The sequence below is a fragment of the Scyliorhinus torazame genome, chromosome 5 (genome assembly GCF_047496885.1).
Source record: "Scyliorhinus torazame isolate Kashiwa2021f chromosome 5, sScyTor2.1, whole genome shotgun sequence".
Taxonomy (NCBI): Eukaryota; Metazoa; Chordata; class Chondrichthyes; order Carcharhiniformes; family Scyliorhinidae; genus Scyliorhinus; species Scyliorhinus torazame.
Window position 1 is genome coordinate 290,806,504 of NC_092711.1, and position 25,456 is coordinate 290,831,959.

The 25,456-nt window shown below is 46.8% G+C and overlaps 1 protein-coding gene across 1 annotated transcript in view; it reads right to left on the bottom strand.

The window, feature by feature from the left end:
• Window positions 1-977: 977 nt before the first annotated feature.
• LOC140421201 (transmembrane protein 164) overlaps window positions 978-25,456 on the bottom strand; it is a 201,360-nt gene continuing 176,881 nt past the window's right edge. Inside the window, exon 6 of the mRNA XM_072505726.1 lies at window positions 978-5,123. Within this exon, the coding sequence (XP_072361827.1) occupies window positions 4,917-5,123 (207 nt within the window). The 3' untranslated portion in view covers window positions 978-4,916. The remainder of the gene's footprint in view (window positions 5,124-25,456) is intronic.

Here is a 25,456-nt window from a genome sequence, read left to right on the forward strand (position 1 = left end):
TATTTATTTCAAGGGGTTGGAGTATAAACTGTACAGGGCATTGGTGAGATCACACCTAGAGTATTGTGTACAGATTTGATCACATTACTTGAGGGACATACTTGCATTAGTGGTAGTTCAGAGAAGGTTCACCAGGCTGATTCCTGGGATGAAGGGGGGAATGGTTGTTCAGGTTGGGCTGATAGCTATTGGCGTTTTTAACAGTGAGAGTTAATCTTATTGAAACATATAAGATTCTGAGGGGGGCTTGACTGGGTTGATGCTGATGCCTTGTGGGAGAAAGCGCAGTTTCAAATCAAGGGGTCTGCCACTTAAGACTGAGGTGAAGAATTTATTTTCACGGGGGTCATTCCAGCAGTTAGTTAGAACAAAAGGTGCCTAAAAGTCTCCATGCATATTGGATTGGATTTGTTTATTGTCACGTGTACTGAGGTACAGTGAAAAGTATTTTTCTGCGCGCAGCTCAAACAGATCATTAAGTACATGAAAAGAAAATTTAAAAAAATATGTAATAGGGCAACACAAGGTCCAAAACGTAAATACATAGACACCAGCATCGGGTGAAGCATACAGGGGTGTAGTGTTAATCAGGTCAGTCCATAAAAAGGTAGAATGCAGGTACAGCAAGTCCATAGGAGTCTGGTAAGAACGGGGAAGAAGCTGTTTTTGAGTCTGTTCGTGCATGTTCTCAGACATTTGTATCTCCTGCCTGATGGAAGAAGTTGGAAGAGTGAGTAAGCCGGGTGGGAGGGGTCTTTGATTATGCTGCCCGCTTTCCCCAGGCAGCGGGAGGTATAGATGGAGTCAATGGATGGGAGGCAGGTTCGTGTGATGGACTGGGCGGTGTTCACGATTCTCTGAAGTTTCTTGAAACTATATAGTACCTGACATTGGAAACACCTTTGCAAGAACCTGTCACGAGGACTGAAAAATATTGGGCTGCAGTTTGATGACACAAGTAATAACTGCACATAGTCTTGTATGAAGTGTACACCTTTTATTAAACAATTTCTATAAACATATAAACAAAACAAACCAGAAATGTGCAGTTTGTGACAAAATTGGTATCTGCCAAACAGAACGGTTTATAATTCTTTTTAAAAAGCAGCTTGAAGCAGGAAGTTACATCTCCGGAACTGCTGGGAATTTGCTTTTCTGTTTTTGCTGTTTGAAAACTTAAAAGTTTGGAAGTCATTTTACCCCATTTGCGGTATAGGATATCTACCCAAATCTTCTGAGCAAAGTTACAAAACTCTTAGTTATGAAAGAAAGATCAGGAGCCTTTCAAAAGAACTGATACACAATGTATCAAAATACAGATTACAGATTTCCCCGGCACCTTGGAATTACAAGCATGAAACAACAATATGGAGTGACCAGAGAATAAATATCAAGAGAACAAAAAGCATCTTTACATTCACCTTATTTCACAATGAGTGATTGGTGACTCCAGGCAGTTCTTCAGCTCCCTGAGTTGGAATATAAATACCTCTGAGTGGCTTGCAGATATATATTTAAGAAGGCCACACTATTGTGAAGATACTTGACAATTTCTACAAAAATTCTTCCAAAAGTTAAGAGAATTCTGTGTCAAAGCTCATTTTGTGCAGCTTGCAACTTTTTCATTCTCCATCGCCCCCCCCCCCCCCCCACAACATGACTTTATCTCTGCTGCTTAGGTGGCTTTGATAGGCTCGTTTCCAAACAGTTACAGCTGTAATATTACTTTTTTGCTGTACATTTGGAATGTCTTCAGAGGCCACATTTAAAAGCAACGTTAAATAATCCATTTTACAAACGTGCCCCGAAGGCACATGGCCACTCAAAATTGATCTACTTCCCTCTTCCAATCCCTTGCCCCATACAATGTTGGGTACTACAATAATGACATTCCCTTTATGAGTTTTCAACCAACCTATTACATAGTGTACAAAAGCCCTTGCTCCTTATGGCACCGTTTATGGCTGGTTAAGTTCAAAAAAATTGAGCTTTAACTTTGTGACAAATAGTTTTAAATATTACCATTGTGTCCTTAATACTTAATTGAATCTATATTTTATGAGCAAACTGCTGAATAAATATAACATCTATTAAGGAGTAGGGTTTGGAGTGTAATATTTTTGTACCCAAATTCCACATTTTCCCCAATGTTGTGACTTTAGTGAATAGCAAATGTACATTAATTCCAGGACTTAAAATAGTTTTATAGTGTTTCCACCCTCCCTTTCTTAAATCTGACTCATGCAAGCACCATTCTCCAATTAATGGGCTGGGTGTCCCCCCCATCGCCTTCAGTTTTTGCTCAGCCCAGTGAGTGTCAGCATCACAGCCTCATCCAATCATGTCCTCATCTGATATCTGTACATATGTGATAAATGGCCACCATTACTTTTTTTTCTTTCCCATTTCCGAGTCCAGGCTCGAGGATCCCAGTTGCAGTTATGCCATGAGGACTTTAGCTGAAGGCAGCTCAGCACCACAAGATCAGGCATCAGAACCGGAATTACTTTGTTCTGCGGGACATAATTGGAAACCAAATGGTGTATTCATCTACAAGGCCACTGGGGAAAAGTTCAACTAAATTATTTTAAGAGATGTTATATCAATGGGCAGCTGCAGAGTTGGAGCATTCAACTTTCTCACTAGAGGAATGACGAAGCACAATAAGTTTCTGATGAGTCACTTTTTCAGTAATTTGAGTGAGGCATTAGATTTTCCCTTCCACCAGTCTGGAAGGAAGAGGAAAAACATGATCAAAGATTCCAATGTGCTTTCCTCTGCAATACCTGAGAAGCAATACGGACTAACCATAAACATAGTCATGAACTAGAATGTCCAGGGTTGAATAGAGGGAAGGGCAAGGCATATTAATACATTACATAAAAGGACTAATTTGTAAAGACTTATTTTATATATTTAAAATCCAATCTCAAAGACAAAAAGGTTACAAAAGAACAACATGTGATAATTACCACCATACGAAAATACTTGTATACTTTCAAACAAATTACGTCCAACTGCGTCCATTCTCTGAATGTTGAAACACATTTATGTTAACGTTTACCTAGATGACAAGGAATTCTAAATTACTTTCATTAGGAATCGTGACGCACGGATGAAATGAAAGAGAAAGGGAAATACAGGTCAACGCATAATTTTTTTCAAATAGCTGAACCCCAATTATGGGACTTCCAGGAGAAAAAAAAAAATCATAGATCTTCAAAGGCAAAAAGCTCGAAAGCCTTGCAACGGAGCGTGGAAATAATTTGTAACAAATGGAATGAAGGATAGATGATTGTTGATGGATTATATGAGACAAGTAATAGAGTCGACCTAGGAAGCCAGTCAAACACGGATTATTACTCTTTATGCCAGTTCGTCTCAGGGGAATTAGACAATCTTCCCCATAGTCAAGGTGAACATTTTTCAGTACAGTGTATTCATACAACCGTAGATATCTTTACATTTTGTGTAAGACAATTGTTTTAGACTTAATATGGAAATAATTCTTTAGAACATTTAACAGCGTAAAATAGCTTCAACAATTTTGTTAACTTTTTTGAATAAGGTTGCTTTATAGACACAAAGCTTACCTTACTTATGAAATCAAGATAGAGTTACTGGCCTGTTAGGTACATGCCATATTATAAAACTTTAAATTTTGATGACATAAACACATGAAGGTACAAATAACTCATACAATTGTTTTTTAAGCCAAGTTTACTAGACTATTCACATTTCACAATAGGAAATTAATTATAGTAACTTAATTACAAGTTTTGATCTTTGAAAAAAACTCCACGACACATACAAATATATAAATATCATTGCAAACACACCAGTGTTCTTTATCAACAGGTGTACTCGCACTGGAATATATCTAAACCCCAGCTTGCAGCATACAGTTAAAATGAACAACCCAGGAAATAGACGTCTTGTAGCAATAGGAGGCAATGTCTCTGTTTGCTGTCAAATCTTTGGAATTGTGGAAATGTGACTTTAGGGAATTAAAAACCGAGTGATAAGGCAACAGCAAGTAGTTGCTTTAAATGGGCACTATGAGTCTAACAAGCTCTGAGACCAAGTTTTCGGTTATAGCTCTGCCATCTATACGAAATGACAAGTGGAACAAGACCATTATCTACAGCAAGGAAGAGTCATCCCCAAACAGTAGTAAAGTCCAGAGCACTGTTGGGTGCAACCTGGGATCAAGTTACTTGTCTAGTCACCTGCCTGGGATATGGCCAAAGCATCACACCCTTAAAATGAGTAAACCTCAAGGATGAGGCAAGAAGAGTTAACGTGGGTTAACTCCAATGCAACATTCTTTCCAACATTTATATATCATTCTTAAATAAACTAGCTTCCTCAATTTAACTGGATGAGAAAAAAAAGTCTGCAGAATAGAATCAATTTCCATTAGTTTCCTGGAACCAAATAACTTAATACGTCTAGTCTGACAGAGGCACATAATCCATCTAATTGATCATTTTATTTCAAGTAATTACTCAAAAGCTATCCGGGTGGGAATGTATTGGGTGATTAAGAACACATCTGAAGGAGACTGGACTTGGAAAGGAATGGAACATGAAAAACCTGCCCCAGCTATTTTCTGGGCCTTCTATTGCAATTCATTTTGCATCATGAAAATGATCCTTTTTGGAGGTTGTTCATTTAAATCTGAAATTGTAAATCTCAGGAGCAAACGACACAAGTTTCACAAAGTACTGGAAAAGGTACAAAACCTCATTTCACATAAAGATCCCTTAAGGCCACCGTTGTGCCACTGGCTGCAGCCAATAAAATAAATTGTTTTGTTTTTTTAAATCTATACCTTTCTAAATTTTCTGCCATCAGCTGAAAGAAAAACACAATCGAAATAATTTGCTGAGCCAGATAAGATCAACTGCAACATTTCAAATGATCTTCTTCAGTGGCAGCTTGACCGTATCCACCAAGTACTTGCGAGCAGGGGCAGCTGTATAGAAGAGGAGTGTGACTAGCTTTCCGTGCGTCACCGTCATCAATGTTTGATGCCCCGAAGCCCAGACTCGATACCAGGAGCTGTAGAAAGGGTCGGATACCGCAGGACAAAGCATGTTGTTCAGGTTAACTTCCGTGGCCTTGAAAACAAAACAAACAGTCAATGCTACTCTTGAAGAAAGAAATGCCATGGGGATTATTTTATGGGCTGCAAGCAAGAAACAGAGAAAAGCCATTTAGTGAAACATCATGGTGGGTGTGTGGGGGTGGGGGGAGAGCAAAGGACTACGTACAAATTTTTTACAAAGTCATAGCTTCCTGCTTGAAGGATTTCTTCATGGTCATCAGATTTGACTGGGAATTTACAAGAGCAGTAAATCTAGTGAGCAGTTTATGTTTAAAGAATTCTTCCTCTAGTCTGGGATATGTAGCGCATGTGACTTTTTTTTTAGTTTTATAGCCTTGTACTTTATTCTCCTGTCAAACTGGGAGATTGTTTTGCAGCTAGAGTATGGTGTCCTTGGCTTGATATATTGTGGTCTATAGACACTGCTAATGGTGTGATAGGGAGGAGAGGGAGCCTGTTTTTGGGGGGGGGAAGGATGGCAAAAAAGACTGTACTGAGGGCAAGATTGTGGGCGGGATTCTCTGATACTGAGGCTAAGTGTTGACGCCGTTGTAAACGGCATCACGTTTTACGACGGCGTCAACAGGCCCCCAGGATCAGCGATCCTGCGCCCTACAGGGGACCAGCGCGGCACTGGAGTGACTCACCCAGCTGCCGATACCGGCGTCAAACCGGCACTGCGGGTCTGCACATACGCGGTATGCCTGCCGCGAATTCGCGCATGCGTTATGACCAGCGCGAACACGCGCTAGTTGCCTTCTCTGTGTCAGCCCCAATGAAACATGGCGTAGAGCTACAGGGGCCCAGCGCGGAGTAAAATAGGTCCCCACCAGGAGACGCCAGCCCGCCGATCGGTAGGCCCCTGATCGCGGGCCAGGCCACGGTGGAGACCCCCCCCCCCCCCGGGGATCGGATCCCCACTCCTTCCCACCAGGCCGCCCCCCACAGGATGAACGGCAAGGTCGACCACATGTGAACGGCGCTGGTGGGACTCGGCCTATCTCGACGGCCACTTGGCCCATCGCGTGCGGAGGATCACCGGGGGGGGGGGGGGGGGGGGGGGGTGCTCGACCGGTGCCGCGCCGATGCCAGCGCCAATGTCCGGCTTCGGAGTGGCATCTCGTGAATCCCGCCCTCCTCCTTCCTCCCCGCCGACGATTCTCTGACCTGGCCCGGGGTCAGAGAATCCCGCCCTGTATTCTGGAAATGGGTGAATGCAGAGAGAAAATCTATTGAAGCATTTTTCCCCAACTGGTCGCAAAAACGTCAGTGCCACCAAACTAAAATAATATTCATTTTGCCCCGTTAGTCACTCCAATGACCTGTTACAGGGAGGGAATATTCTGTATTTTTGATTGGCTTTATTGATTGCAAAATGGTCCAGCACTTCTCTGGGATTGAGAATATCTTTATTGTCAGACACCTTTCACAAGCTGCAGGTGGATTTTCCCCTTCTTTCTCTCATCTTGGGTCTGGGGTCTTGATGGGATATCTATAGGGTTTGCCGGTTTCCCGAAGAAAGGTGATATATAGGGCGTGATTCAGCAATCCCATTGCACCTGGCATGGATCCAGGCGCTACAGGTAAATCGCACGCGAGCCCTAAATCATGCTCCGGCTAGGCGTCGGGCTGATCGCAAGTCACCAGATTCTCTCCGCCCGGCACGGTCTGGATCTCGCCCTCGCAGGGAGATCCAGATCTGAATATTTAAACAGGCCAATGCCCATCTAAGACGGAGGATTCATCCACGAGACCTCTCCAGAGCACCTTTTAGTACTGGTCCACACAACCATGGACTAGTCGTCTCCAGCTCATTGGAGACCCCGGGTGGTTGGGAGAGGGTGGTACCCTGTAATTCGTAAAAATCATTCTTGTTCATTTGCAAATCTACGTACATCTCAATGACACAACACCAAGTAATACTACAGCTTCTCTCTCGATCTCATTTACTTAATACACCAGGAGTTACGCAAGTATTGGCTGCCCCGGAGGTTAACTCTTTGCACACTTTGTCAGCTTTGGCTTTGTGCATGCCTTGTTTAAGAAAGAAGATTGTGGGCGGTATTCTCTTCACATCTCTCCTCGCCCTCATGGATGGATCAAAAGGTCCCATTACCTTCTTTCAAACAGGAGGCGAGAAATTCTCCACAGTGCCCTGGGCAATATTTATCCCTCAACCCACATCACCAGAACAGATTAACTGGTCATTATCACATTACTGTTTAAGAGAGCTTTATGTGAGTCAATTGATTGCTGCTTGCTACATTCTAGTAGAACTTCAGTAGCTGTAAAGCATTTTGCAACATCTGGAGATGATGAAAGGTGCTATAGAAATGAAAACTTTATCTCTGTAAATCAACAGCATGTTAATGGTTTTCACTACCTGACTTTCCCAACTGAGACACGACGTGATATTTATTGTCCCCCTGGTCTCATTGCTAGGACATAGGCTTCAGGTTTAACGTCCCACTCCAGGCACCCAAGCACACAATCTAGGCTGATACTGCCAATGCAGCACGGAGGGGTATGTTACACTGCTGGAGTGCCTTCGTTCAAGGAGTTGTTCAACCAAGATCACATCTCTTCTCTCAGATGGACAAAATCTCATCTGATTTTTCCAAGAAAAGCAATGGATATCTCCCAGTGTCCTGGCCAACATTTATCCCTCAACCAACAACATTCAACATAGTTGATTTAACCATTCCTTTCATTGCTGGGGGCAAGTTGGCTGCAATGGCAACTGTGCCATATTTCAACTATGACTACACTTCAAAAATATCTATTTGGCTGTGAAGCAGTTTGGGGCATTCTACGGTCATGAAAGGCGATACATAAATGCAAGTCTTCTTTTTTTTTTTTGCTTTGTTATAGTAAGACCTACCCAAAGGTTTACAAACAATTGATTAGGGGGACAATGAATAGGAATATGATGGCTCTCTTGACCTGAGTACAGCAGAATTCAAACAATTCCAATATTCTAGTCTGTGCAGGTGGCTGTGCTTACATCCGGTCAAGAGGAACAATCATTCTAGAATGTCCAATAAATGGGAGTGAATTTAAATAACATTACCACATTATTAGTTATGAAGAGATTGGATAGGCTTGGGGTGTTTTCGCTGGAGCAGAGAAGACGGAAGGGGGAAACCTGATGAGGTGTACAAGATTATGAGGGGCATGGACAGGGTGGATGGGGAACAGTTGTTCCCCTTAGTTGAAGGGTCAGTTACAAGGGGACACAACTTCAAGGGTAGGAGGTTTAGGGGGGGATTTGAGGAAAGCTTTTTTCTACCCAGAGGGGAGTGACAGTCTGGAACGCACTGCCTGAGAGGATGGAAGAGGCGGGTTGCCACACATCCTTTAAAAAGTACCTAGATGAGCACTCGGCACGTCATAACATTCAAGGCTATGGGCTACGTGCCGGTAAATGGGATTAGGTAGGCAGGTCAGGTGTTTTTAATGTGCCGGTGCAGACTCGATGGGCCGAAGAGCCCCTTCCATGCTGTATTATTCTGTGATCACAATGAAAAATAGCCACATTAGAAATACACACTTAAAAGTTCCATATCCTATGGCACTGACACTTCGAGACACTATTACATTTATACAGCAGCATTAACCAGTAAGAAAATCCAAGGTACCTTCAGAGAATGATAATCAGAAAGAAACAGACACTGAGCTAAAGGTGAAGTGACTAAAAGCCTGGTCCTATTGGTGGGTTTTAACCAATAAAGTAAGAGCCAAAGGGAATGCCAGCCAGGAGAAACAACCTCTCTGACTACCCTGTCAAGCCCCTTCAGAATCTTTTATGTTTCAATGAGAGTACCTCCCATTCGTCTACATGTCAGAGAGTGTAAGCCAAATTGACTCAGAATCTCATCATGCCAAAACCCTCTCATTCTGGAACCAATCTAGTGAACCTTCACTATACCGCCTCCAATACAAGTATATCCTTCCTTAAAGATGGAGACCAAATCGGTATACAGTCTTCCATGTTTGGCCTCACCAAAGTCCAGTATTGTAGCAAGCTCTTTATCATTCTTGTTCTTCAAATCTTGCAATGGAAGCCATCATTTCATTTGCATCCCTAATTGCTTACTATACCTGCACGCTGTGTTTCTTATACAAGTTTCACCTAATTCGGCAACACAAAAACAAGCCACATGGCCCGATGAACCTTTGGCAGTGTTAAGCTGCACATGAGCCTCCTCTCACCTTTGTTCATCTCACCCCATCTTTCTACTCCCTCCTCCCAGTGTACATCTCTAGCTTTGACTTTAATACATTTATGCTATTTGCCTCAACTACTCGGCAAGATAGCAAGTTTCACATTCGCACACTCCCGAAATCCTTAAAACGCAAGCAAAATAATGCGGCTGCTGGAACCTGAAACAAAAACAGAGAATGTCAGAAAATCCAGTAGGCCTGGCAGCATCTATAGGGCGAGGAAACAAAGTTAACCTTTCGAGGTCTCAAAGTCTTGATTTGAAACATTGGCCAAAATGTTCCAGTCCCTCCCTCCAGCAGGATCTTACAGTGCGCTGATGGCGACCCAAACCCCCCCCTGGCGGCGGAGGGTGCGGGACATGCAAAATCAAGAAAACACATGGGGGTGGGGGAGGGGGCTCTGTTTTCTCTCCCTGCACATGCTGAGCTTTTCCAGAATTCTGTTTTTGTTCCTGAATTGCTTATCGGATTTGGTAGCCACTAGCTATATTTGTAGCTGTTAATTTTGGCCTAGCCCAGCTCTATGTTTACTGCATTAAGCCCTGTATTAATCACAAAAGCCTCTACTGTCACCACCCAGTCTTCTTATAATAAGGATCTCTCTTCTAAAGAAAAGAATCTCAGCTTATTCATCCATTTGCAACAATTTGACATTCCTGGTTCTATCATCACCCGTTTAAATCGTCTTTTTGTGCTGCTTCTACATCCTTAGGGCAGCACGGCAACAAAGTGGTTAGCACTGTTGCTTCACAGCGCCAGGGAGCCGGATTCGATTCCCGGCTTGGGTCACTGTGTGGAGTGCGCTCGTTCTCCCCGTGTCTGCGTAGGTTTCCTCCGGGTGCTCCGGTTTCCTCCCACAAATCCCGAAAGATGTTAGTTGAATTGGACATTCTGAATTCTCCCTCAGTGTACCCGAACAGGCTACGAAGTGTGGAGACTAGGGGCTTTTCACTGTAACTTCATTGCGGTATTAATGTAAACCTACTTGTGACACTAATCAAGATTATTATTTTTGTCATATGGAAATCATAACTGTGCATAGTATTGTCATGGGAGTGCCCCTTTAAGAAATGTTTTTGTCTTATCACATGGCTTCAGTAATGTCATTGTGTGGGTGTAGCTGGGCTGTGGCTCTGAGTTTTACTCTCACTTTGAGTTTGAACTGGTTTGTCTAGCACTGGTTGAGAAAGAAGTGTTTCTCCTTCTGCATTTTAAAAGCGGTTTCCAGACTGCTTGACAACTTGAAAAGAGAGAATTGTTTTCTGGAAGAAATTCAAACCTGCTGTTTTGGAAAGGGCACAAGAGCATCCAAACCAGCTTGAGTGCTGGGCCACCCCTTTGAAAAGGGTTTTCTGGTTTATGGCATCCATTATTAAATTGGAACAGCTTAAGGGGGAAATTGTTAAGGGTTATACATAGAGTACTGTAGCTGTGTGGAGTATTTATGTTGGTAGTTGATAAAAATGCTAGCTGAGTTCGTTTATAAAAATGTTAACTAAGTTTGTAGAATAAACTTTGTTTTTGATTAAAACTGCTTAAGGCCTGTGTTGAATAACACCTGAAAGGCGGGCCCTTGTACTCATCGTAACCAAAATCTATAAACAGTTGCGGGTCAGATGAACTCCCATGGTATACTTTGGCGTTTTCCAAATCCTGGCCCATAACAGCATCCCAAGTGTGGTATAGCCAACATACTGTACAAGTTTAATTTTTCTCTACCACTGAATTCACTTTTTTTTTTAGCTTAGTTAACCACATTGCTGCTTTTACCAATTTGTAAGGCTGTGCCCTTGATCCCATTGTCTCTCTATCCCATTTAGACTCCAAGGAAAAGGTGGCCTCCTTACTCCTAATAAAACACTCCTTACACTCATTTATTGAAATTAGTTTGTCAGGACACTAGGGACAACTCCCCTGCTCTCTTCATAAATGGTACCATGGGATCTTTATAGAGGCAGATGAGGCTTCTCTTTAATATCTCATCCAAAAGACAGCACCTCCAATTGTGCAGCAATCTCAGTACTACACTGGAATGTCCACATTGGTGTTTGTGCTCACATTCCTGAGTGGAACTTGAACCAGCGCCCAGTGACTAAAGGGAAGAATATTATCAACTCAGCCATTGCTGACACAACTAACAAGAGTTCAATAACTCTCGTCAATCCTTAAGAAATCCCTGTTCAATATTCTTTATTCTATTTTGGTTTCTGGATTTTGTTTTTCCATGCTTTCCTATAAATGGTGTTCTGCTAACTAGCCTGTAGATCCTAGGCTTGTTCTAATTTCCTTTTCCAATATTTTCTGTTACTAACTGTCCCTGACTCTCCACTCATATCCTAATTGAAATGTGATGTTAACTAAGCCAGTATTCACTGCTTTTCTTTCCTTGTCTGCGTGCTTCAGCAAAAGACAGCTAGCTAATGGCTCCCATCTATTGACTCCATCTACACCTCCCGCTGCCTGGGAAAACGGGCAGCATAATCAAAGACTCCTCTCACCCGGCTTACTCACTCTTCCAACTTCTTCCATCGGGCAGGAGATACAAAAGTCTGAGAACACGCATTCAAAAACAGCTTCTTCCCCGCTGTTACCAGACTCCTAAACGACCCACTTATGGACTGACCTCATTATCACTACACCCCTGTATGCTTCATTGGATGCCGATGTTTATGTAGTTACATTGTGTACCTTGTGTTGCCCTATTATGTATTTTCTTTTCGTTTCATATACTTGATGATCTGTTGAGCTGTTCGCAGAAAAATACCTTTCCTTGTACCTCAGTACACATGACAATAAACAAAATCCAAATCCAAATTGTATTGGAACGTAGTGATTCCAGCTTTTATCCCACATGGGGAGGTGGTGCCGGAGTGGTTTTGTCACTGGACTAGTAACACAGAGACCCAGGGTCCCGGGTTCAAATCTCACCATGGCAGATGGTGTAATTTGAATTCAATTTAAAAATCTGGAATTAAAAGTCTAATGATGACCATGAAACCATTGCCAATTGTTGTAAAAACCCATCTGGCTCACTAATGTCCTTTAGGAAAGAAAATCTGCTGTCCTTTCCCGTCTAGCTTACATGTGACTCCATGCCCATTCAGCGATGTGGTTGACTCTTAACTGCGCCCCCCCCCCCCACTGAAATGGCCTAGCAAGCCACGCGGTTAGAGGGCAATTAGGGTGCGCAACAAACGCTGGCCCAGCCTGCGATGCCCACATCGCAAGAACGAATAAAGAAAAGGTGAGGTGGCCCAACTGAAATATCTAATCAAGGCCCTCAGAAGTCAGGAACAGCAAAACTCCTTCACTAGTTTTACAAGGGGTTTGTCCCATCTTCCTCATTGAAAATAGCCGATTTCCCTCTTTGCATTCACAACTGGTTACAGCAGTAAGTGGCCTTTGCATTAAACATCGGGTGGGATTGTGGCTCTGAACATGAAGACAGTGTCATCACCATGTAGCCTCACATCCATGCAGCTAGATATAATTCCATGTTCTTTCGATTATTTGCAAGGTCAATACTTAATTTCTGCTGCTAGTTTTCCTGCTGGCAATTAGAGTCTTTAAACAATATTAAAAAATGTTACTAATTTACAGTGAATCATAGCTAAAAACTGATACATTAATGAGTTATATTGAATGAGCCTAGATTCAAATACATTGAGATGCAATGGGTTTTCAAACGTGCATCATATATACACAAAGATAGTTATATATAGTTACTATATATAGACTCTATAATTAATTTGCTGTATATAGCAAGAGATCATCAGTGTGTGTATGCACTACAAACATGGATGTGGTCTTAAACTAACTTTGTGACAGAATGTTTACATTTAGCACTGCACGAGTAGACAGAAAGGTTCAGGTGCAGCGAGGAACAGTACACAGCTTGTACACTTACAGCGGCTCGGAATTCGCAAGAATGTAGCAAATTAAACAAGTACAGAACCAAACTAGTGGATTATGGCATGTTTGTCTAATAGTCAGTGAATGATCAGAGGAAATGCTTATAAGTAAACTAAGAACTAGTGAAGGGGTTTTGCTGTTCCTGACTTGGGAGGGCCTTGATTAGATATTTGCCAAAACAAAGGTAAATTGGTTAGATCGTGTACTCCAGACTATCAAGCCAAGCAACAAAATAGTAGTCAAAAGAAGTAAGAAAGCCCGACAGAACATCAGGGAGAAACACTGCAGTAATAAACCTCCTGGAAGCTGATAACCAGAAAGGAATTTGACAATTAACCAAAACTGGGTTGAAGCGAAAGGGATTGGTGCTGATTCTAGAGCAGTACAAGACCCAAACAGACAACATGATCCCTGGTTGTGCACTTCGTACTGGACGTGTAGAGCAGAGGATAGAACAAAGCTGATTTGACACTAATGGGAACATTTCCGATCTCAGCTGTGGCAAATCAAAAAACACATTTACAACTACCACAAGGGAAAATCTAAGATAATATTGGTGCTATGTAACTTTTGAACAAGAGGACATACATGAGTTAGAACACGTTATTAAGAAGGGTGCTTATGGGCAGCACGGTGGCGCTGTGGTTAGCACTCCTGCCTCACGGTGCTGAGGTCCCAGGTTCAATCCCGGCTCTGGGTCACTGTCCGTGTGGAGTTCGCACATTCTCCCTCTGTTTGTGTGGGTTTTGGCCACGCTAAATTGCTCCTTAATTGGAAAAAATTAATTGGTTATTCTAAATTTTTTAAAAAAGAGTGCTTGAAGACAAGACCTTAAATACATTAATGGTAGATACCCTCGAAAGGTGATATCCAGACGACTTCCAGTTGCGGCTATGCCTGGGTAGGGCACACGGTCGGCAGCTCCCGCCGAGAACGGACTTTTGGGCCCTTTTAAGGAGCCCCAGCGGCACTTGGACGACGATTCCCGGTGTGGGAAGGAAGCAGTGAGGTGCTCCCAGCACTGTATGGAGTGGACCAGGAGCGGAGCGGTCAAAAAAGTGGCACTAGAGAAGAGAACGGCGCGAAAAAGCAAGATGGCGGCAGGCGGGGACCAGGCAGCGGGGGCTCAGTGGTCTCGGGAGCAGCAGGAATTTTTGAGAAGCTGCTTTGCAGAATTGAAGGAGGAGATGTTGGCCCCTATGAAGGCGTCGATTGAAAGGCTGCATCCAGAAGATGCAGGGGACGGCGATCAAGGACGTGCAGCAGAAGGCCTCTGGTAATGAGGACGAGATCCTGGGCCTGGCTGTCAAAGTGGAAGCGCACGAGGCGCTGCATAAAAAATGGCAGGAGAAGTTCGAGGATCTGGGGAACTGGTCGAGGAGAAAGATTCTGGGTCTTCCTGAGGGCGTGGAGGGGTGGGATGCTGGGGCGTATGTGGCTACGATGCGGAGTACGCTGATGGGCGCGGGAGCCTTCCCGAAGGCCCCTGGAGCTGGATGGGGCGCACAGAGTCCTGGCGAGGAGGCCGAGGGCGAATGAGCCACCGAGAGCCGTTCTCCAGGGAAAGGGGGTGAAGTTTGGGCTTTTACACCCAGCGCGGCAGTGGGTCACATATCAGGACCAACACCACTATTTTGGTACGTCGGACGAGGCATGGACCTTTATCAAAAATGAGAAGTTGGACTCAAATTAGTGGTTTGTAGCATGTTATGGGGGATGCTAGTGAGTGGGAGGGGGCGATGTTTTTTCTGTATGTGTGCTTGTTTGGGGGGGGGGGGGGGGGTTGTTCCCCACACTTGCTTGAGGGTGTGTGGGCCTGTGGCCCTGGGCCTTTGGGGATTGGGGCGAGGCTGCAGGTGGAAGGAGCTGCGCCACTGGGGCGGGGTCGGCCCAGGGTGCGCGGGCTTTTTCCCGTGAAAAGGCGGGGGCGGGGTCTGATGCGGGGGGCAGTACTGTCTTGGTGTCCACATCAGTTTATAGGGGGGGCAGAGGGGAGGACTTTGGCCACCCCACTTTAGTGGGGGGGGGGCTGGAGACTTCGAGGGGGAATTCATTAGGGGGATCGGAGGCAGAGGCAGGAGCGGCCGGGGTCAGCAGGAGTCAGCTGACTTACGGGAGTGCAATGGGGGGAGCAGGGAGGTTATGCAGTTGCTTGGCCCGGGGTGGGGGGGACTGGGTTGCTGCTGTGCTGACTGAGGGGGAGTTGGAGGTAAGAGGGAGAGTCGGGGCGGGGATCCTCTGCCTGGGGGGCTGGAGAGTGTGAGAGGCGCGGGCGCATGGCCGGCCTTAAAAAGATGGCTAGTTGGCGGGGTGGGGGGGGGGGGGGGGTAGTGCCCTGATCCGGCTGATCACGTGGAACTTGAGAGGCTTGATTGGGCTGGTCAAGAGAGCTCAGGTGTTTGCGCACTTAAAGGGGCTAAAGGCAGACGTAGCCATGTTACAGGAAACACACCTGAAGATTGCAGATCAGACCAGGCTGAGGAAGGGATGGGTGGGCAGGTTTTTCACTCTTGGCTGGACGCGAAAAACAGGGGGGGTCGCAATCTTGGTGAGTAAGCAGGTGGCATTTGCAGCGGTGGGTATTGAGGCGGATAAAGGGGGTCGATATGTGATGGTGAGTGGCTGGCTGCAAGGGGCTCAGGTGGTGCTAGTGAATGTATATGCCCCAAACTGGGACGATGCAGGGTTCATGAAGTGGATGTTGAGCCGGATTCCGGATCTGGAGGCAGGTAATCTGATAATGGGGGGGGGACTTCATGATCCCGAGAGTGGAGGGGGCAGAGTATTCGGCCATTGCGATTTCGGATCATGCCCCGCACTGGGTGGAGCTGGAGTTGGGGGGGGGGGGGGGGGGGGGGGGGGGAAGAGGCCAGCGCCCGTTGTGGCGAATGGATGTGGGACTGCTGGCGGACGAGGAGGTTTGTGGGCGGGTTCGGGGGTGCATCCAAAGATATGTGGAGGCCAATGATAATGGGGAGGTGTCGGTGAGTGTGGTCTGGGAGGCGCTGAAGGCGGTGGTCAGGATGGAGCTAATTTCAATCAGGACTCACAGGGAGAAGTGGGAGCGGATGGAGAGGGAGAGACTGGTGGGGGAGATACTGAGGGTGGATAGGAGATATGCGGAATCCCCCGAGGAGGGTTTGTTGAAGGAGCGCCGGAGCCTCCAAACGGAGTTTGACTTGCTGACCACCGAGAAAGCTGAGGCCCAGTGGAGGAGGGAACAGGGAGCAGTGTGTGAGTATGGGGAGAAGGCGAGTCGGATGTTGGCGCATCAGCTGCGGAGGAGGGAGGCGGCTAGGGAGATTGGGGGAATCAGGGATAGGGGGGGGAACATGGTGGGGAGTCCAGCTAAAATAAATGAGGTCTTTAGGGATTTCTATGGGAACTTGTACAAGTCAGAACTCCCGGAGGGGGCAGGAGGGGATGTGGCAGTTCCTGGACCAACTGAGGTTTCCAAGGGTGGAAGAGGGGCGAGCAGAGGGTTTGGGGGCCCCGATCGAGACGGAGGAGCTAGTTAAGGGGTTGGGGAGCATGCAGACGGGCAACGCCCCGGGGCAGATGGGTTCCCGGTTGAGTTCTACAAGAAGTTCTCAGAACTGTTGAGCCCGTTGCTGTTGAGAACCTTTAATGAGGCGAAGGAAAAGGGAATTGTCCCCCTGCTTTTTGCCCTGGCGATTGAGCCGCTGGCCATGGCGCTGAGGGAGTCTAGAAGCTGGAGGGGGTTGGTTCGGGGGGGGGGGGGGGGCACCGTGTCTCACTATGTGCGGGTGGCCTGCTGCTGTACATTGCGGATCCAGTGGAGGGGATGGGGGAGGTCATGCAGACCTTTAGGGAGTTTGGAGACTTCTCGGGATGCAAGCTCAACGTGGGGAAGAACGAGCTGTTTGTGGTGCATGCGAGGTGTCAGGAAGAAGTTGGAGGAGCTGCCGCTCAAGATGGTGAAGAGGAATTTTAGGTATTTGGGTAACCAGGTGGCTAAGAGTTTGGGGGGGTCTTGCATAAGCTCAATCTGGCACAGCTGGTGGACCAGATGGAGGAGGACTTCAGGAGGTGGGACATGTTGCCACTCTCCCTGGCGGGTAGGGTGCAGTCCATTAAGATGACGGTCCTCCCTAGGTTCCGGTTTGTCTTTCAGTGCCTGCCCATCCTCATCCCCAAGGCCTTCTTTAAGCGGGTAAACAGGAGTATTATGGGATTTGTGTGGGCAAATAAGACCCCGAGGTTTAAGAGACTGTTCTTGGAGCGCAGTCGGGGAGGGGGGTCTGAGGGCGCTGGAGGAGAAATTTGGGTTACATCCGGGGAATGCCTTTAGGTATATGCAGGTTCGGGCGTTCATGAGAAAGCAGGTAGAGGAATTCCCGCTGCTGCCTGCCCGAAGGATACAGGACAGGGTGGTTTCGGGCGTGTGGGTCGGAGAGGGTAAGATGTCAGAGATACACCAGGAGCTGCAGGAGGCAGAGGAAGCCTCGGTGGAGGAACTGAAGGGCAAGTGGGAGAAGCTGGGTGAGGAGCTAGAGGAAGGCCTGTGGGCTGACGCCCTGGGCAGTGTCAATTCCTCCTCATCTTGCGCCAGGCTCAGCCTGATCCAGTTTAAAATGGTGCACAGGGCGCATATGACAGGGGCGAGGATGAGTCAGTTTTTTGGGGACAGGTGTGTGAGGTGTTCGGGGAGCCGAGCAAACCACGCCCATATGTTCTGGACATGCCCGGCGCTTACAGAATTTTGGAAGGGCTTTGCAAAGGCTATGTCCAAGGTCTTGGACACTAGGGTGAAACCGAGCTGGGGATAGCGATATTTGGGGTATCGGACGATCCGGGAATGCAGGAGTCGAAAGAGGCCGGAGTCCTGGCCTTTGCCTCCTTAGTAGCCCGGAGAAGGCTCTTGTTAATGTGGAGTGACGCGAAACCCCCAAGCATAGAGGCTTGGGCCAATGACATGGCGGGGTTTCTTAGGTTGGAGAAGATAAAGTTTGCCTTGCGAGGGTCCTTGCAGTGTTCTCCAGGCGGTGGCAACCGTTCCTTGACTTTCTCACGGATGTTAGGTGGAAGTCAGCAGCAGCAACAACCCAGGGGAGGGGGGCTGATTTATTTTTCTTTTTGTAAGGGGCGCATGCCCCACTTTGCTTTGGATTAGGCGTTAAATTGTTAATCGTTTAAAAGGTTAAGTTGTTTTGTTTTGTTGGTATATTGCCCTGTTTTCTTTGTATTATTTTCTTTTTTGGAGTGTTCTGTAAAATTATTGAAAAACCTTGAATAAAAACATTTTTTTTTTTTTAAAAGAAAAAAAGGTGATATCCAAAATGATGAAAGGTTTCTTCCATCATTGAATTTGCTGACTCTTAAGTCAATGCATAAGCGAAGGCAATGGGTGGAGACTCGTGGTGACGGGGAACCTGGGCACTAGCTGGAAAGCCAGCAAGAGACCCATATTGTCTCTTTTTGACAACGCCTGCCACATCTTGGGCGAAATTCTCCGATATCGGCGCGATGTCCGCCGACTGGCGCCAAAAACGGCGCAAATCAGTCGGGCATCGCGTCACCCCAAAGGTGCGGAATTCTCCGCACCTTTGGGGGCCGAGCCCCAACCTTAAGGGGCTAGGCCGGCGCCGGACGAATTTCTGCCCCGCCAGCTGGCGGAAAAGGCCTTTGGTGCCCCGCCAGCTGGCGCGGAAATGACATCTCCGGGCGGCGCATGTGCGGGAACGTTAGCGGCTGCTGACGGCATTCCCGCGCATGCACAGTGGAGGGAGTCTCTTCCGCATCCGCCATGGTGGAGACCGTGGCGAAGGCGGAAGGGAAAGAGTGCCCCCATGGCACAGGCCCGCCCGCGGATCGGTGGGCCCCGATCGTGGGCCAGGCCACCGTGGGGGCACCCCCCGGGGCCAGATCACCCCGCGCCCCCCCCAGGACCTCGGAGCCTGCCCGCGCCACCTTGTGCCGCCGGTAAGGTAGGTGGTTTAATCTACGCCGGTGGGACAGACATTTTAGCGGCGGGACTTCGGCCCATCCGGGCCGGAGAATCGCGGGGGGGGGGGGTGGCTCCAACCGGCGCGGCGCGATTCCCGCCCCCGCCGAATATCCGGTGCTGGAGAATTCGGCAACCGGCGGGGGCAGGATTCACGCCAGCCCCCGGCGATTCTCCGACCCGGCGGGGGGGGTCGGAGAATCTCGCCCCTTGTTCAAATCAGGCACTTAACAGGCCATAGTGGAGGAAGGGGTGGGGGGTCTTCTCAACGGATCAAGAAGTCCTGCCTGCCAAGTGTTTCTGGCCAGAAGCTAGATCTTCTACACTCAGTAATGCCACTGGTTGCTGCTGGTATTGCTCTCACCTGAGGCCTCAGATCAAGGAGGGACCGAGGCACAGATGACTAATGGCCAAAAGGGGATCAGGGGGTGGAGGTCGCTGGGCGAACAGGCGTCAGCAACAAGGGCAGGTGTTGAGTTCAGCTTCCCTCAGTCAGGCAATGAGTGCCTTTGAAGAAGGGACCCCACTCCAGGAGCTAGCAAGAAAACATGCCGAGTTTACTTGTGTTCCCTGCATGGCGAGCCCCCCTGCCCGCCGCTAGTTTAATACCAAGGGAGGTAGGATGAGACCCTTAAATGTGCATTAATTTCCCACTTAAGGGCCTCAATTGACAGGGGTGGGGGGCGGGGGTTAGGTCATTTATTAACCCCCTCCTCCACAGAATTAACTGAGACAGAAGCAGGAAGGCAGTGGGGTCCCCACCTTTCACCCAACTGAAAGTTCCAAACTCGCCACAGGGAGAGGGGCGCAAGATTCTGTCCAATGTATTGATCTCCTCTGTCCAGTCCTTACGTTATTTACAAACCTCTGTAGTCTTCAGGGCGTCTCCTCAGATTGTCACGAGAAATTCTTTAACGCCTAGTGTACCACCTACTTTCTACAACATCTTCTTAATTTCTGAGGAGGTCGGAGTGAAATATTAGTAAGGATTTTCTCTTGATTACATTAACATTTGCTTTCAATTGTAACTGCGGAAGCTTGGGGCCAATTGGTAGCATTCTTTTTTTCTGAGTCAGAAGGCTTTTGGTTTGAGGCAGACTTTGGGACTTTAATCAAGACTGATATTTCAATGCAGAGCCAAAGTAAGACTTCTGAAGAAATGTAGACGAAGGTCTGTGCTGCTGACAAAGATTAAAGGCTCCATGTCATTATCATATAAACAATTACAACCCACCTATCATTCCTCCCTCAGACAACATCCTCAGTAACTGAACATCCTTGGGTGCTTGTGAAACCTTACTGTATGAATAACGGTTGCCACTATTTATCCACGGAGCAGCAATTTCAAAGTAATTCATTCCATGTGAGGTCTGGCAGGCACGTTAAGGTGCTATATAAATGCAAATTTGTTCTTACTGGAAGGCTGACTGCCTGAAATACATCATACTTCTGGCATTTATTATTTGCAACCTGCTGTGGTTTTATAGCTTGCTAGACGTCATGGTACCAAAATCCTCATTCCTTTTGCCGAACACAGTGGATTGGGCTATCTGAGGGAAAAATAACTTCAGAAAGAATAACAGTTACATGTGGAAATGATTCTGATATTTTGTTTATGGTTCATTCAACCGGAGGTAGATTCTGGCTAAAGGCAGGAATGTGGAGTAAGATTCCAGATCAGAATGATCTCATTGTATTCTGGAACAGGCTTGAGGGGCTAAATGTTTTACTCCTGTTCCTGTGTTCCTACCCCCCGCTATCAATTTATTCCCCGTCTATCTGAATGACTTTGTCTACCTGAATGTTCCACACAGGTTTTATTGTACTGGACTTCATTCAGTGCGCGCCTTTTCACCTACACGGGTCCTCACAATCCTACAAATAATTTCATCATTTACAAAAGTCCTTAAAAATTCTCCTTTTGTTGTCAGCCATACTCCAAACACATCCGTACATCCTCAGTTTTCTTGCCAAACCTCTCCCCTTTACCAAACACTGGAGATAATTCATGGAGTTCTATTTTGTATCCCCTAAGTTCTGAGTTTTGAGATGGTCCTTTTGTATGTGCAACTTTTTAGACCCTTAAATTTATTCTTTCAACATTGGTTGCACCCCCTAGCGCCATTTTTTTAAAATTTAGAGTGCCCAATTATTTTTTTCCCCCAATTAAGGGGCAATTTAGCGTAGCCAATTTACCTACCCTGCACATCTTTATGGGTTGTGGGGTAAGACACACGCAGACACGGGGAGAATGTGTAAATTCCACGAAGACAGTGACCCGGGGTCGGCATCGAACCCGGGTCCTCAGCGCTGAGTCATGTTTAATTATGTTCTCCTTAAATATATAATGATCGTATTAATTCAGACAACAATTAGCTACATCATCTTGATATTGTGAACTCATATACATCATATAAATTTGGTTCTAATTAACTCTCCAGAAAATAGGTTAAAAAATATTGAATGAACCAACTGTTATACTTCTTCTTAAAGCTATTTTCCCCCCAAATTACCCAAACTACTGTATTTATAAAGTAAACCGAACAAGGATATTGGAACCATGATGTCCATTGGTTCAGCAAACTATAAAACCACAGCAAGCTACAAATAATAACTGCCTCAAATATGAAGTGTTTCAGGCAGTTAGCCTTCCAGTAGTACCCCAACATGTCTCCCAGACCACTCCGGATAATTGTTCAATTAATTCATTCCATGTTCAAAGTTCAAAATTATAGTTTGACTTTCACCATTTCGGAAGTGCTCTGATCTATCCTTTTAGGTTCAAAGCCTTACACTTGACTGCATTGAAATCCATTTGCTAGGGATCTTGCCCATTCACTGAATCTATTTCTATGTCTGTGTAATTTTATGCTTCTATCTACACCGCTTACAATACCACCAATCATTGATAAGCCTGGCTCTGTAGTGCTCTATTTCGTCATCCAAGCTGTTAATAAAGTGAGCAGTTGAATTCTCACACAGATCCCTGTGGGATAACACAAACCTTGCCAATTAAAATACCTGCCCATTATCCCTTTCGGTTTTACTTACAAATTAGATGCTGTTCAGCCAATTTCCTAACCAGATCAATAATTTGCCTTCAGATCCATGAGCTTCAAATTAAACAGGCTTTCAATTTATCAAATGCTTCTGGAAGTCATATAAACAACATCCATGGACAACATCCTAGGTAAAGTCGCCTTGGTCCCTGATGACCATAGGCTGCTTTCCCCTTTGACGCGAGAGAGCGGACTGGTGTGGTTTAACCTCAGCATCACCACACCTCAGGCGGGAGGGCAAAATTGAGAACGTAGAACAGGCCCTTCGGCCCTCGATGTTGTGCCGAGCATTGTCCGAAACCAAGATCAAGCTATCCTACTCCCTGTCATTCTGGTGTGCTCCATGTGCCTAGCCAATAAAGATGTGCAGATTAGGTGGATTGGCCGTGCTAAATTGCCCAAAAAGGGGTGGGGTTACGGGGATAAGGTGGAGATATCGGCTTGGGGAGGGTTCTCTTTCCAGAGGCTGGTGCAGACCCGATCCTGTTCTACCAGGCTCCGATGGCCGCAGCCCCTCCCCCCACCTCACTCCCGTTCACTGGCCAGCTTAAACCGGCCATCGTGGAGGCCCCCGCCCGGGTCTCCTTCCCCCTTGCCCGGTCCCAGGAAAGCCAAGAAATCCCCTTTCGCACACAACCCTAGCCCCAAAGAACCATCATTGCAAAAGGGCGAGCCTTCATGAATAACCCACACTGCTGGCCTCGCTCTGTATCACATTCCAGCTTTCTAGCCAATTGAGCTAAATCGGCCCCCCAATACCTTACGCACTACGTTCGTCACTTTTTCCAAGAATTCTGTTTCTTAAGAGATGACCCCACCCTTTGTAAACCCTCGCCTGTTCCCTTTGGTCAGCTGAAAATTTTCACGATGTTTAGTTGTTTTATCTTTAACAAGAAATGTTTAGACTGACTGGACTATAATTCGCTGGTTTTGCCCTCTCATCCTGCTTAAATAATGGAGTGCTGTGCGCAATTTTCCAATCTAATGGAACGATTGCTAAATCAAGAGAACTTTGAGAGAGGGTAGCACGGTGGCGCAGTGGGTTAGCCCTGGTGCCTCACGGCGCCGAGGTCCCAGGTTCGATCCCGGCTCTGGGTCACTGTCCGTGTGGAGTTTGCACATTCTCCCCGTGTTTGCGTGGGTTTCGCCCCCACAACCCAAAGATGTGCAGGCTAGGTGGATTGGCCACGCTAAATTGCCCCTTAATTGGAAAAAATGAATTGGGTCCTCTAAATTTATTTTTTTAAAAAGAGAACTTTGAGAGATTATGGGCTGGATTCTCCGGACCCCGACGCCGAAATCGCGTTCGGCGACGGGGTGGAGAATCCAGTTTCACGCATGTAATTGGGACCAGCGCTGGTTCCACGACTCCCTCCCCCCCCCCCCCCCCCCCCCGGAAAGGCGGCGTTCTCAGGGAGTACGCCACGCCGTGTATCCACCACCTGAGGCCATTGCTTGAGGCCCACCCACTATTCTCCGCCCACGACCGGCCGAATTCCCGACGACGTATTTCTAATGTGGTCCTGCCGTTCGGGATACTCGCGTGGCGGCTGTGGACTCAGTCAGCTGATCGGAGGGCAGGGGGGGGTCCTCATTTGGGACTGTGCTTTTATTGTGCGGGCGGTCCAATCGGGCGCATGGCCGATCGGGTCTGCGGTCTGAGTCCGCCATGGAGCACGACGCAGCCACTGGTCACCGCTGCCGTGCACATGCGCGACCTCTGATCCAGAGGTGCAGGGGTGCCGTACCGGTAGCACCACGACAGCTGCCTGCTAGCCCCCTGCTAGGCTGTGAATCTGTGGCCTTTTGACGCCAATTTTTCTGGCGTAAAAGACCACAGTCTTCGTGACGGCGTGGGGACATAGTCCCTGAAATGGAGAATTCAGCTCTATAGTTAAAGCATCTGCAATGTTCTCACCTACTTCCTTTAAAACTAATTCAACAGAAGCAGTGGACCCTGCTACTCTGGTATTCCAGAGTTAACTTGCAATGCATATTGAAACCCCATGGGCACGTATCAAAATATTTTGATGTCACATGAACTGGAAACTGTGGGCGCGATTTATCGTGCAAAAACAGAGTCCCATTTTGGATGGGTATAGAGGCGTATTCTGCAGCGCCTAAAGCGCCGAGAACAACCCTGCTATCAAATGGGACTCTCGGTGATTTTGGCATCGGCGAGGAAAGCCCCTCCGAGACTGCATCTACCTTACTTAAGCACTGACGAGCTCATCAATGGGGGAAGAGATCGGGGCATTATTTTTAAATTTCGCCTCGATCCCCCTCAGGCACCCCATCACGGCTTCCGGACATCCCCACTGTCTCAACTTACCTCTGACGGTGTCTTTGAGCTTGCCCTCACCCCAACTCTTAAGAGCAGGGCACCCCTCGTCCCGATCCCTGGCACGGTCAATCTGGCACCTGGGCACCTTGCACTGCTAGCCTAGCACTTACTGCCAGCTCGACAGTGCTACCTGAGCACCCTGGCAGTGCCAAGGTGTCAGGATGGCAGTAAGTGCCAGGGTACCACCCTGCCCAGAACCCGACCAATGCTAAACGGCACAATGGCGTGGGCGTTAGTTCCCGGGTTTCCGGCGCAGAGATATTTAGGCTCATTTAAATATGTTAATCTGTATGCCGTCCAACGAGGGTGAGATCCAGGTCGTGAGGTCTTGCAAGATCTCGTGAGACATTTTAAATCATGCAGAGTCTAATAGCAATGGCATTTGATAATGTGGGGTTGAAGTGTCAACTATTTGCATAGCATATGAAATGAAATGAAAATCGCTTATTGTCACAAGTAGGCTTTCAATGAAGTTACTGTGAAAAGCCCCTAGTCGCCACATTCTGGCAACTGTTCGGGGAGGCTGTTACGGGAATTGAACCGTGCTGCTTGGTCTGCTTTCAAAGCCAGCGATTTAGCCCTGTGCTAAACAGCCCCTCAAAGATCTATAATTTCTTCCAAGGTTTCAATGAATTTAACTTTAACAAAACACAAATAATTATAAAGTAACATTCAATATTGAACAAATAAATAGATTTTGTCAGTAAGTACACTTAGAACATCAGCATGAGAGGGCAGCACGGTGGCGCAGTGGGTTAGCCCTGCTGCATCACGGCGCCGAGGTCCCAAGTTCGATCCCGGCTCTGGGTCACTGTCCATGTGGAGTTTGCACATTCTCCCCG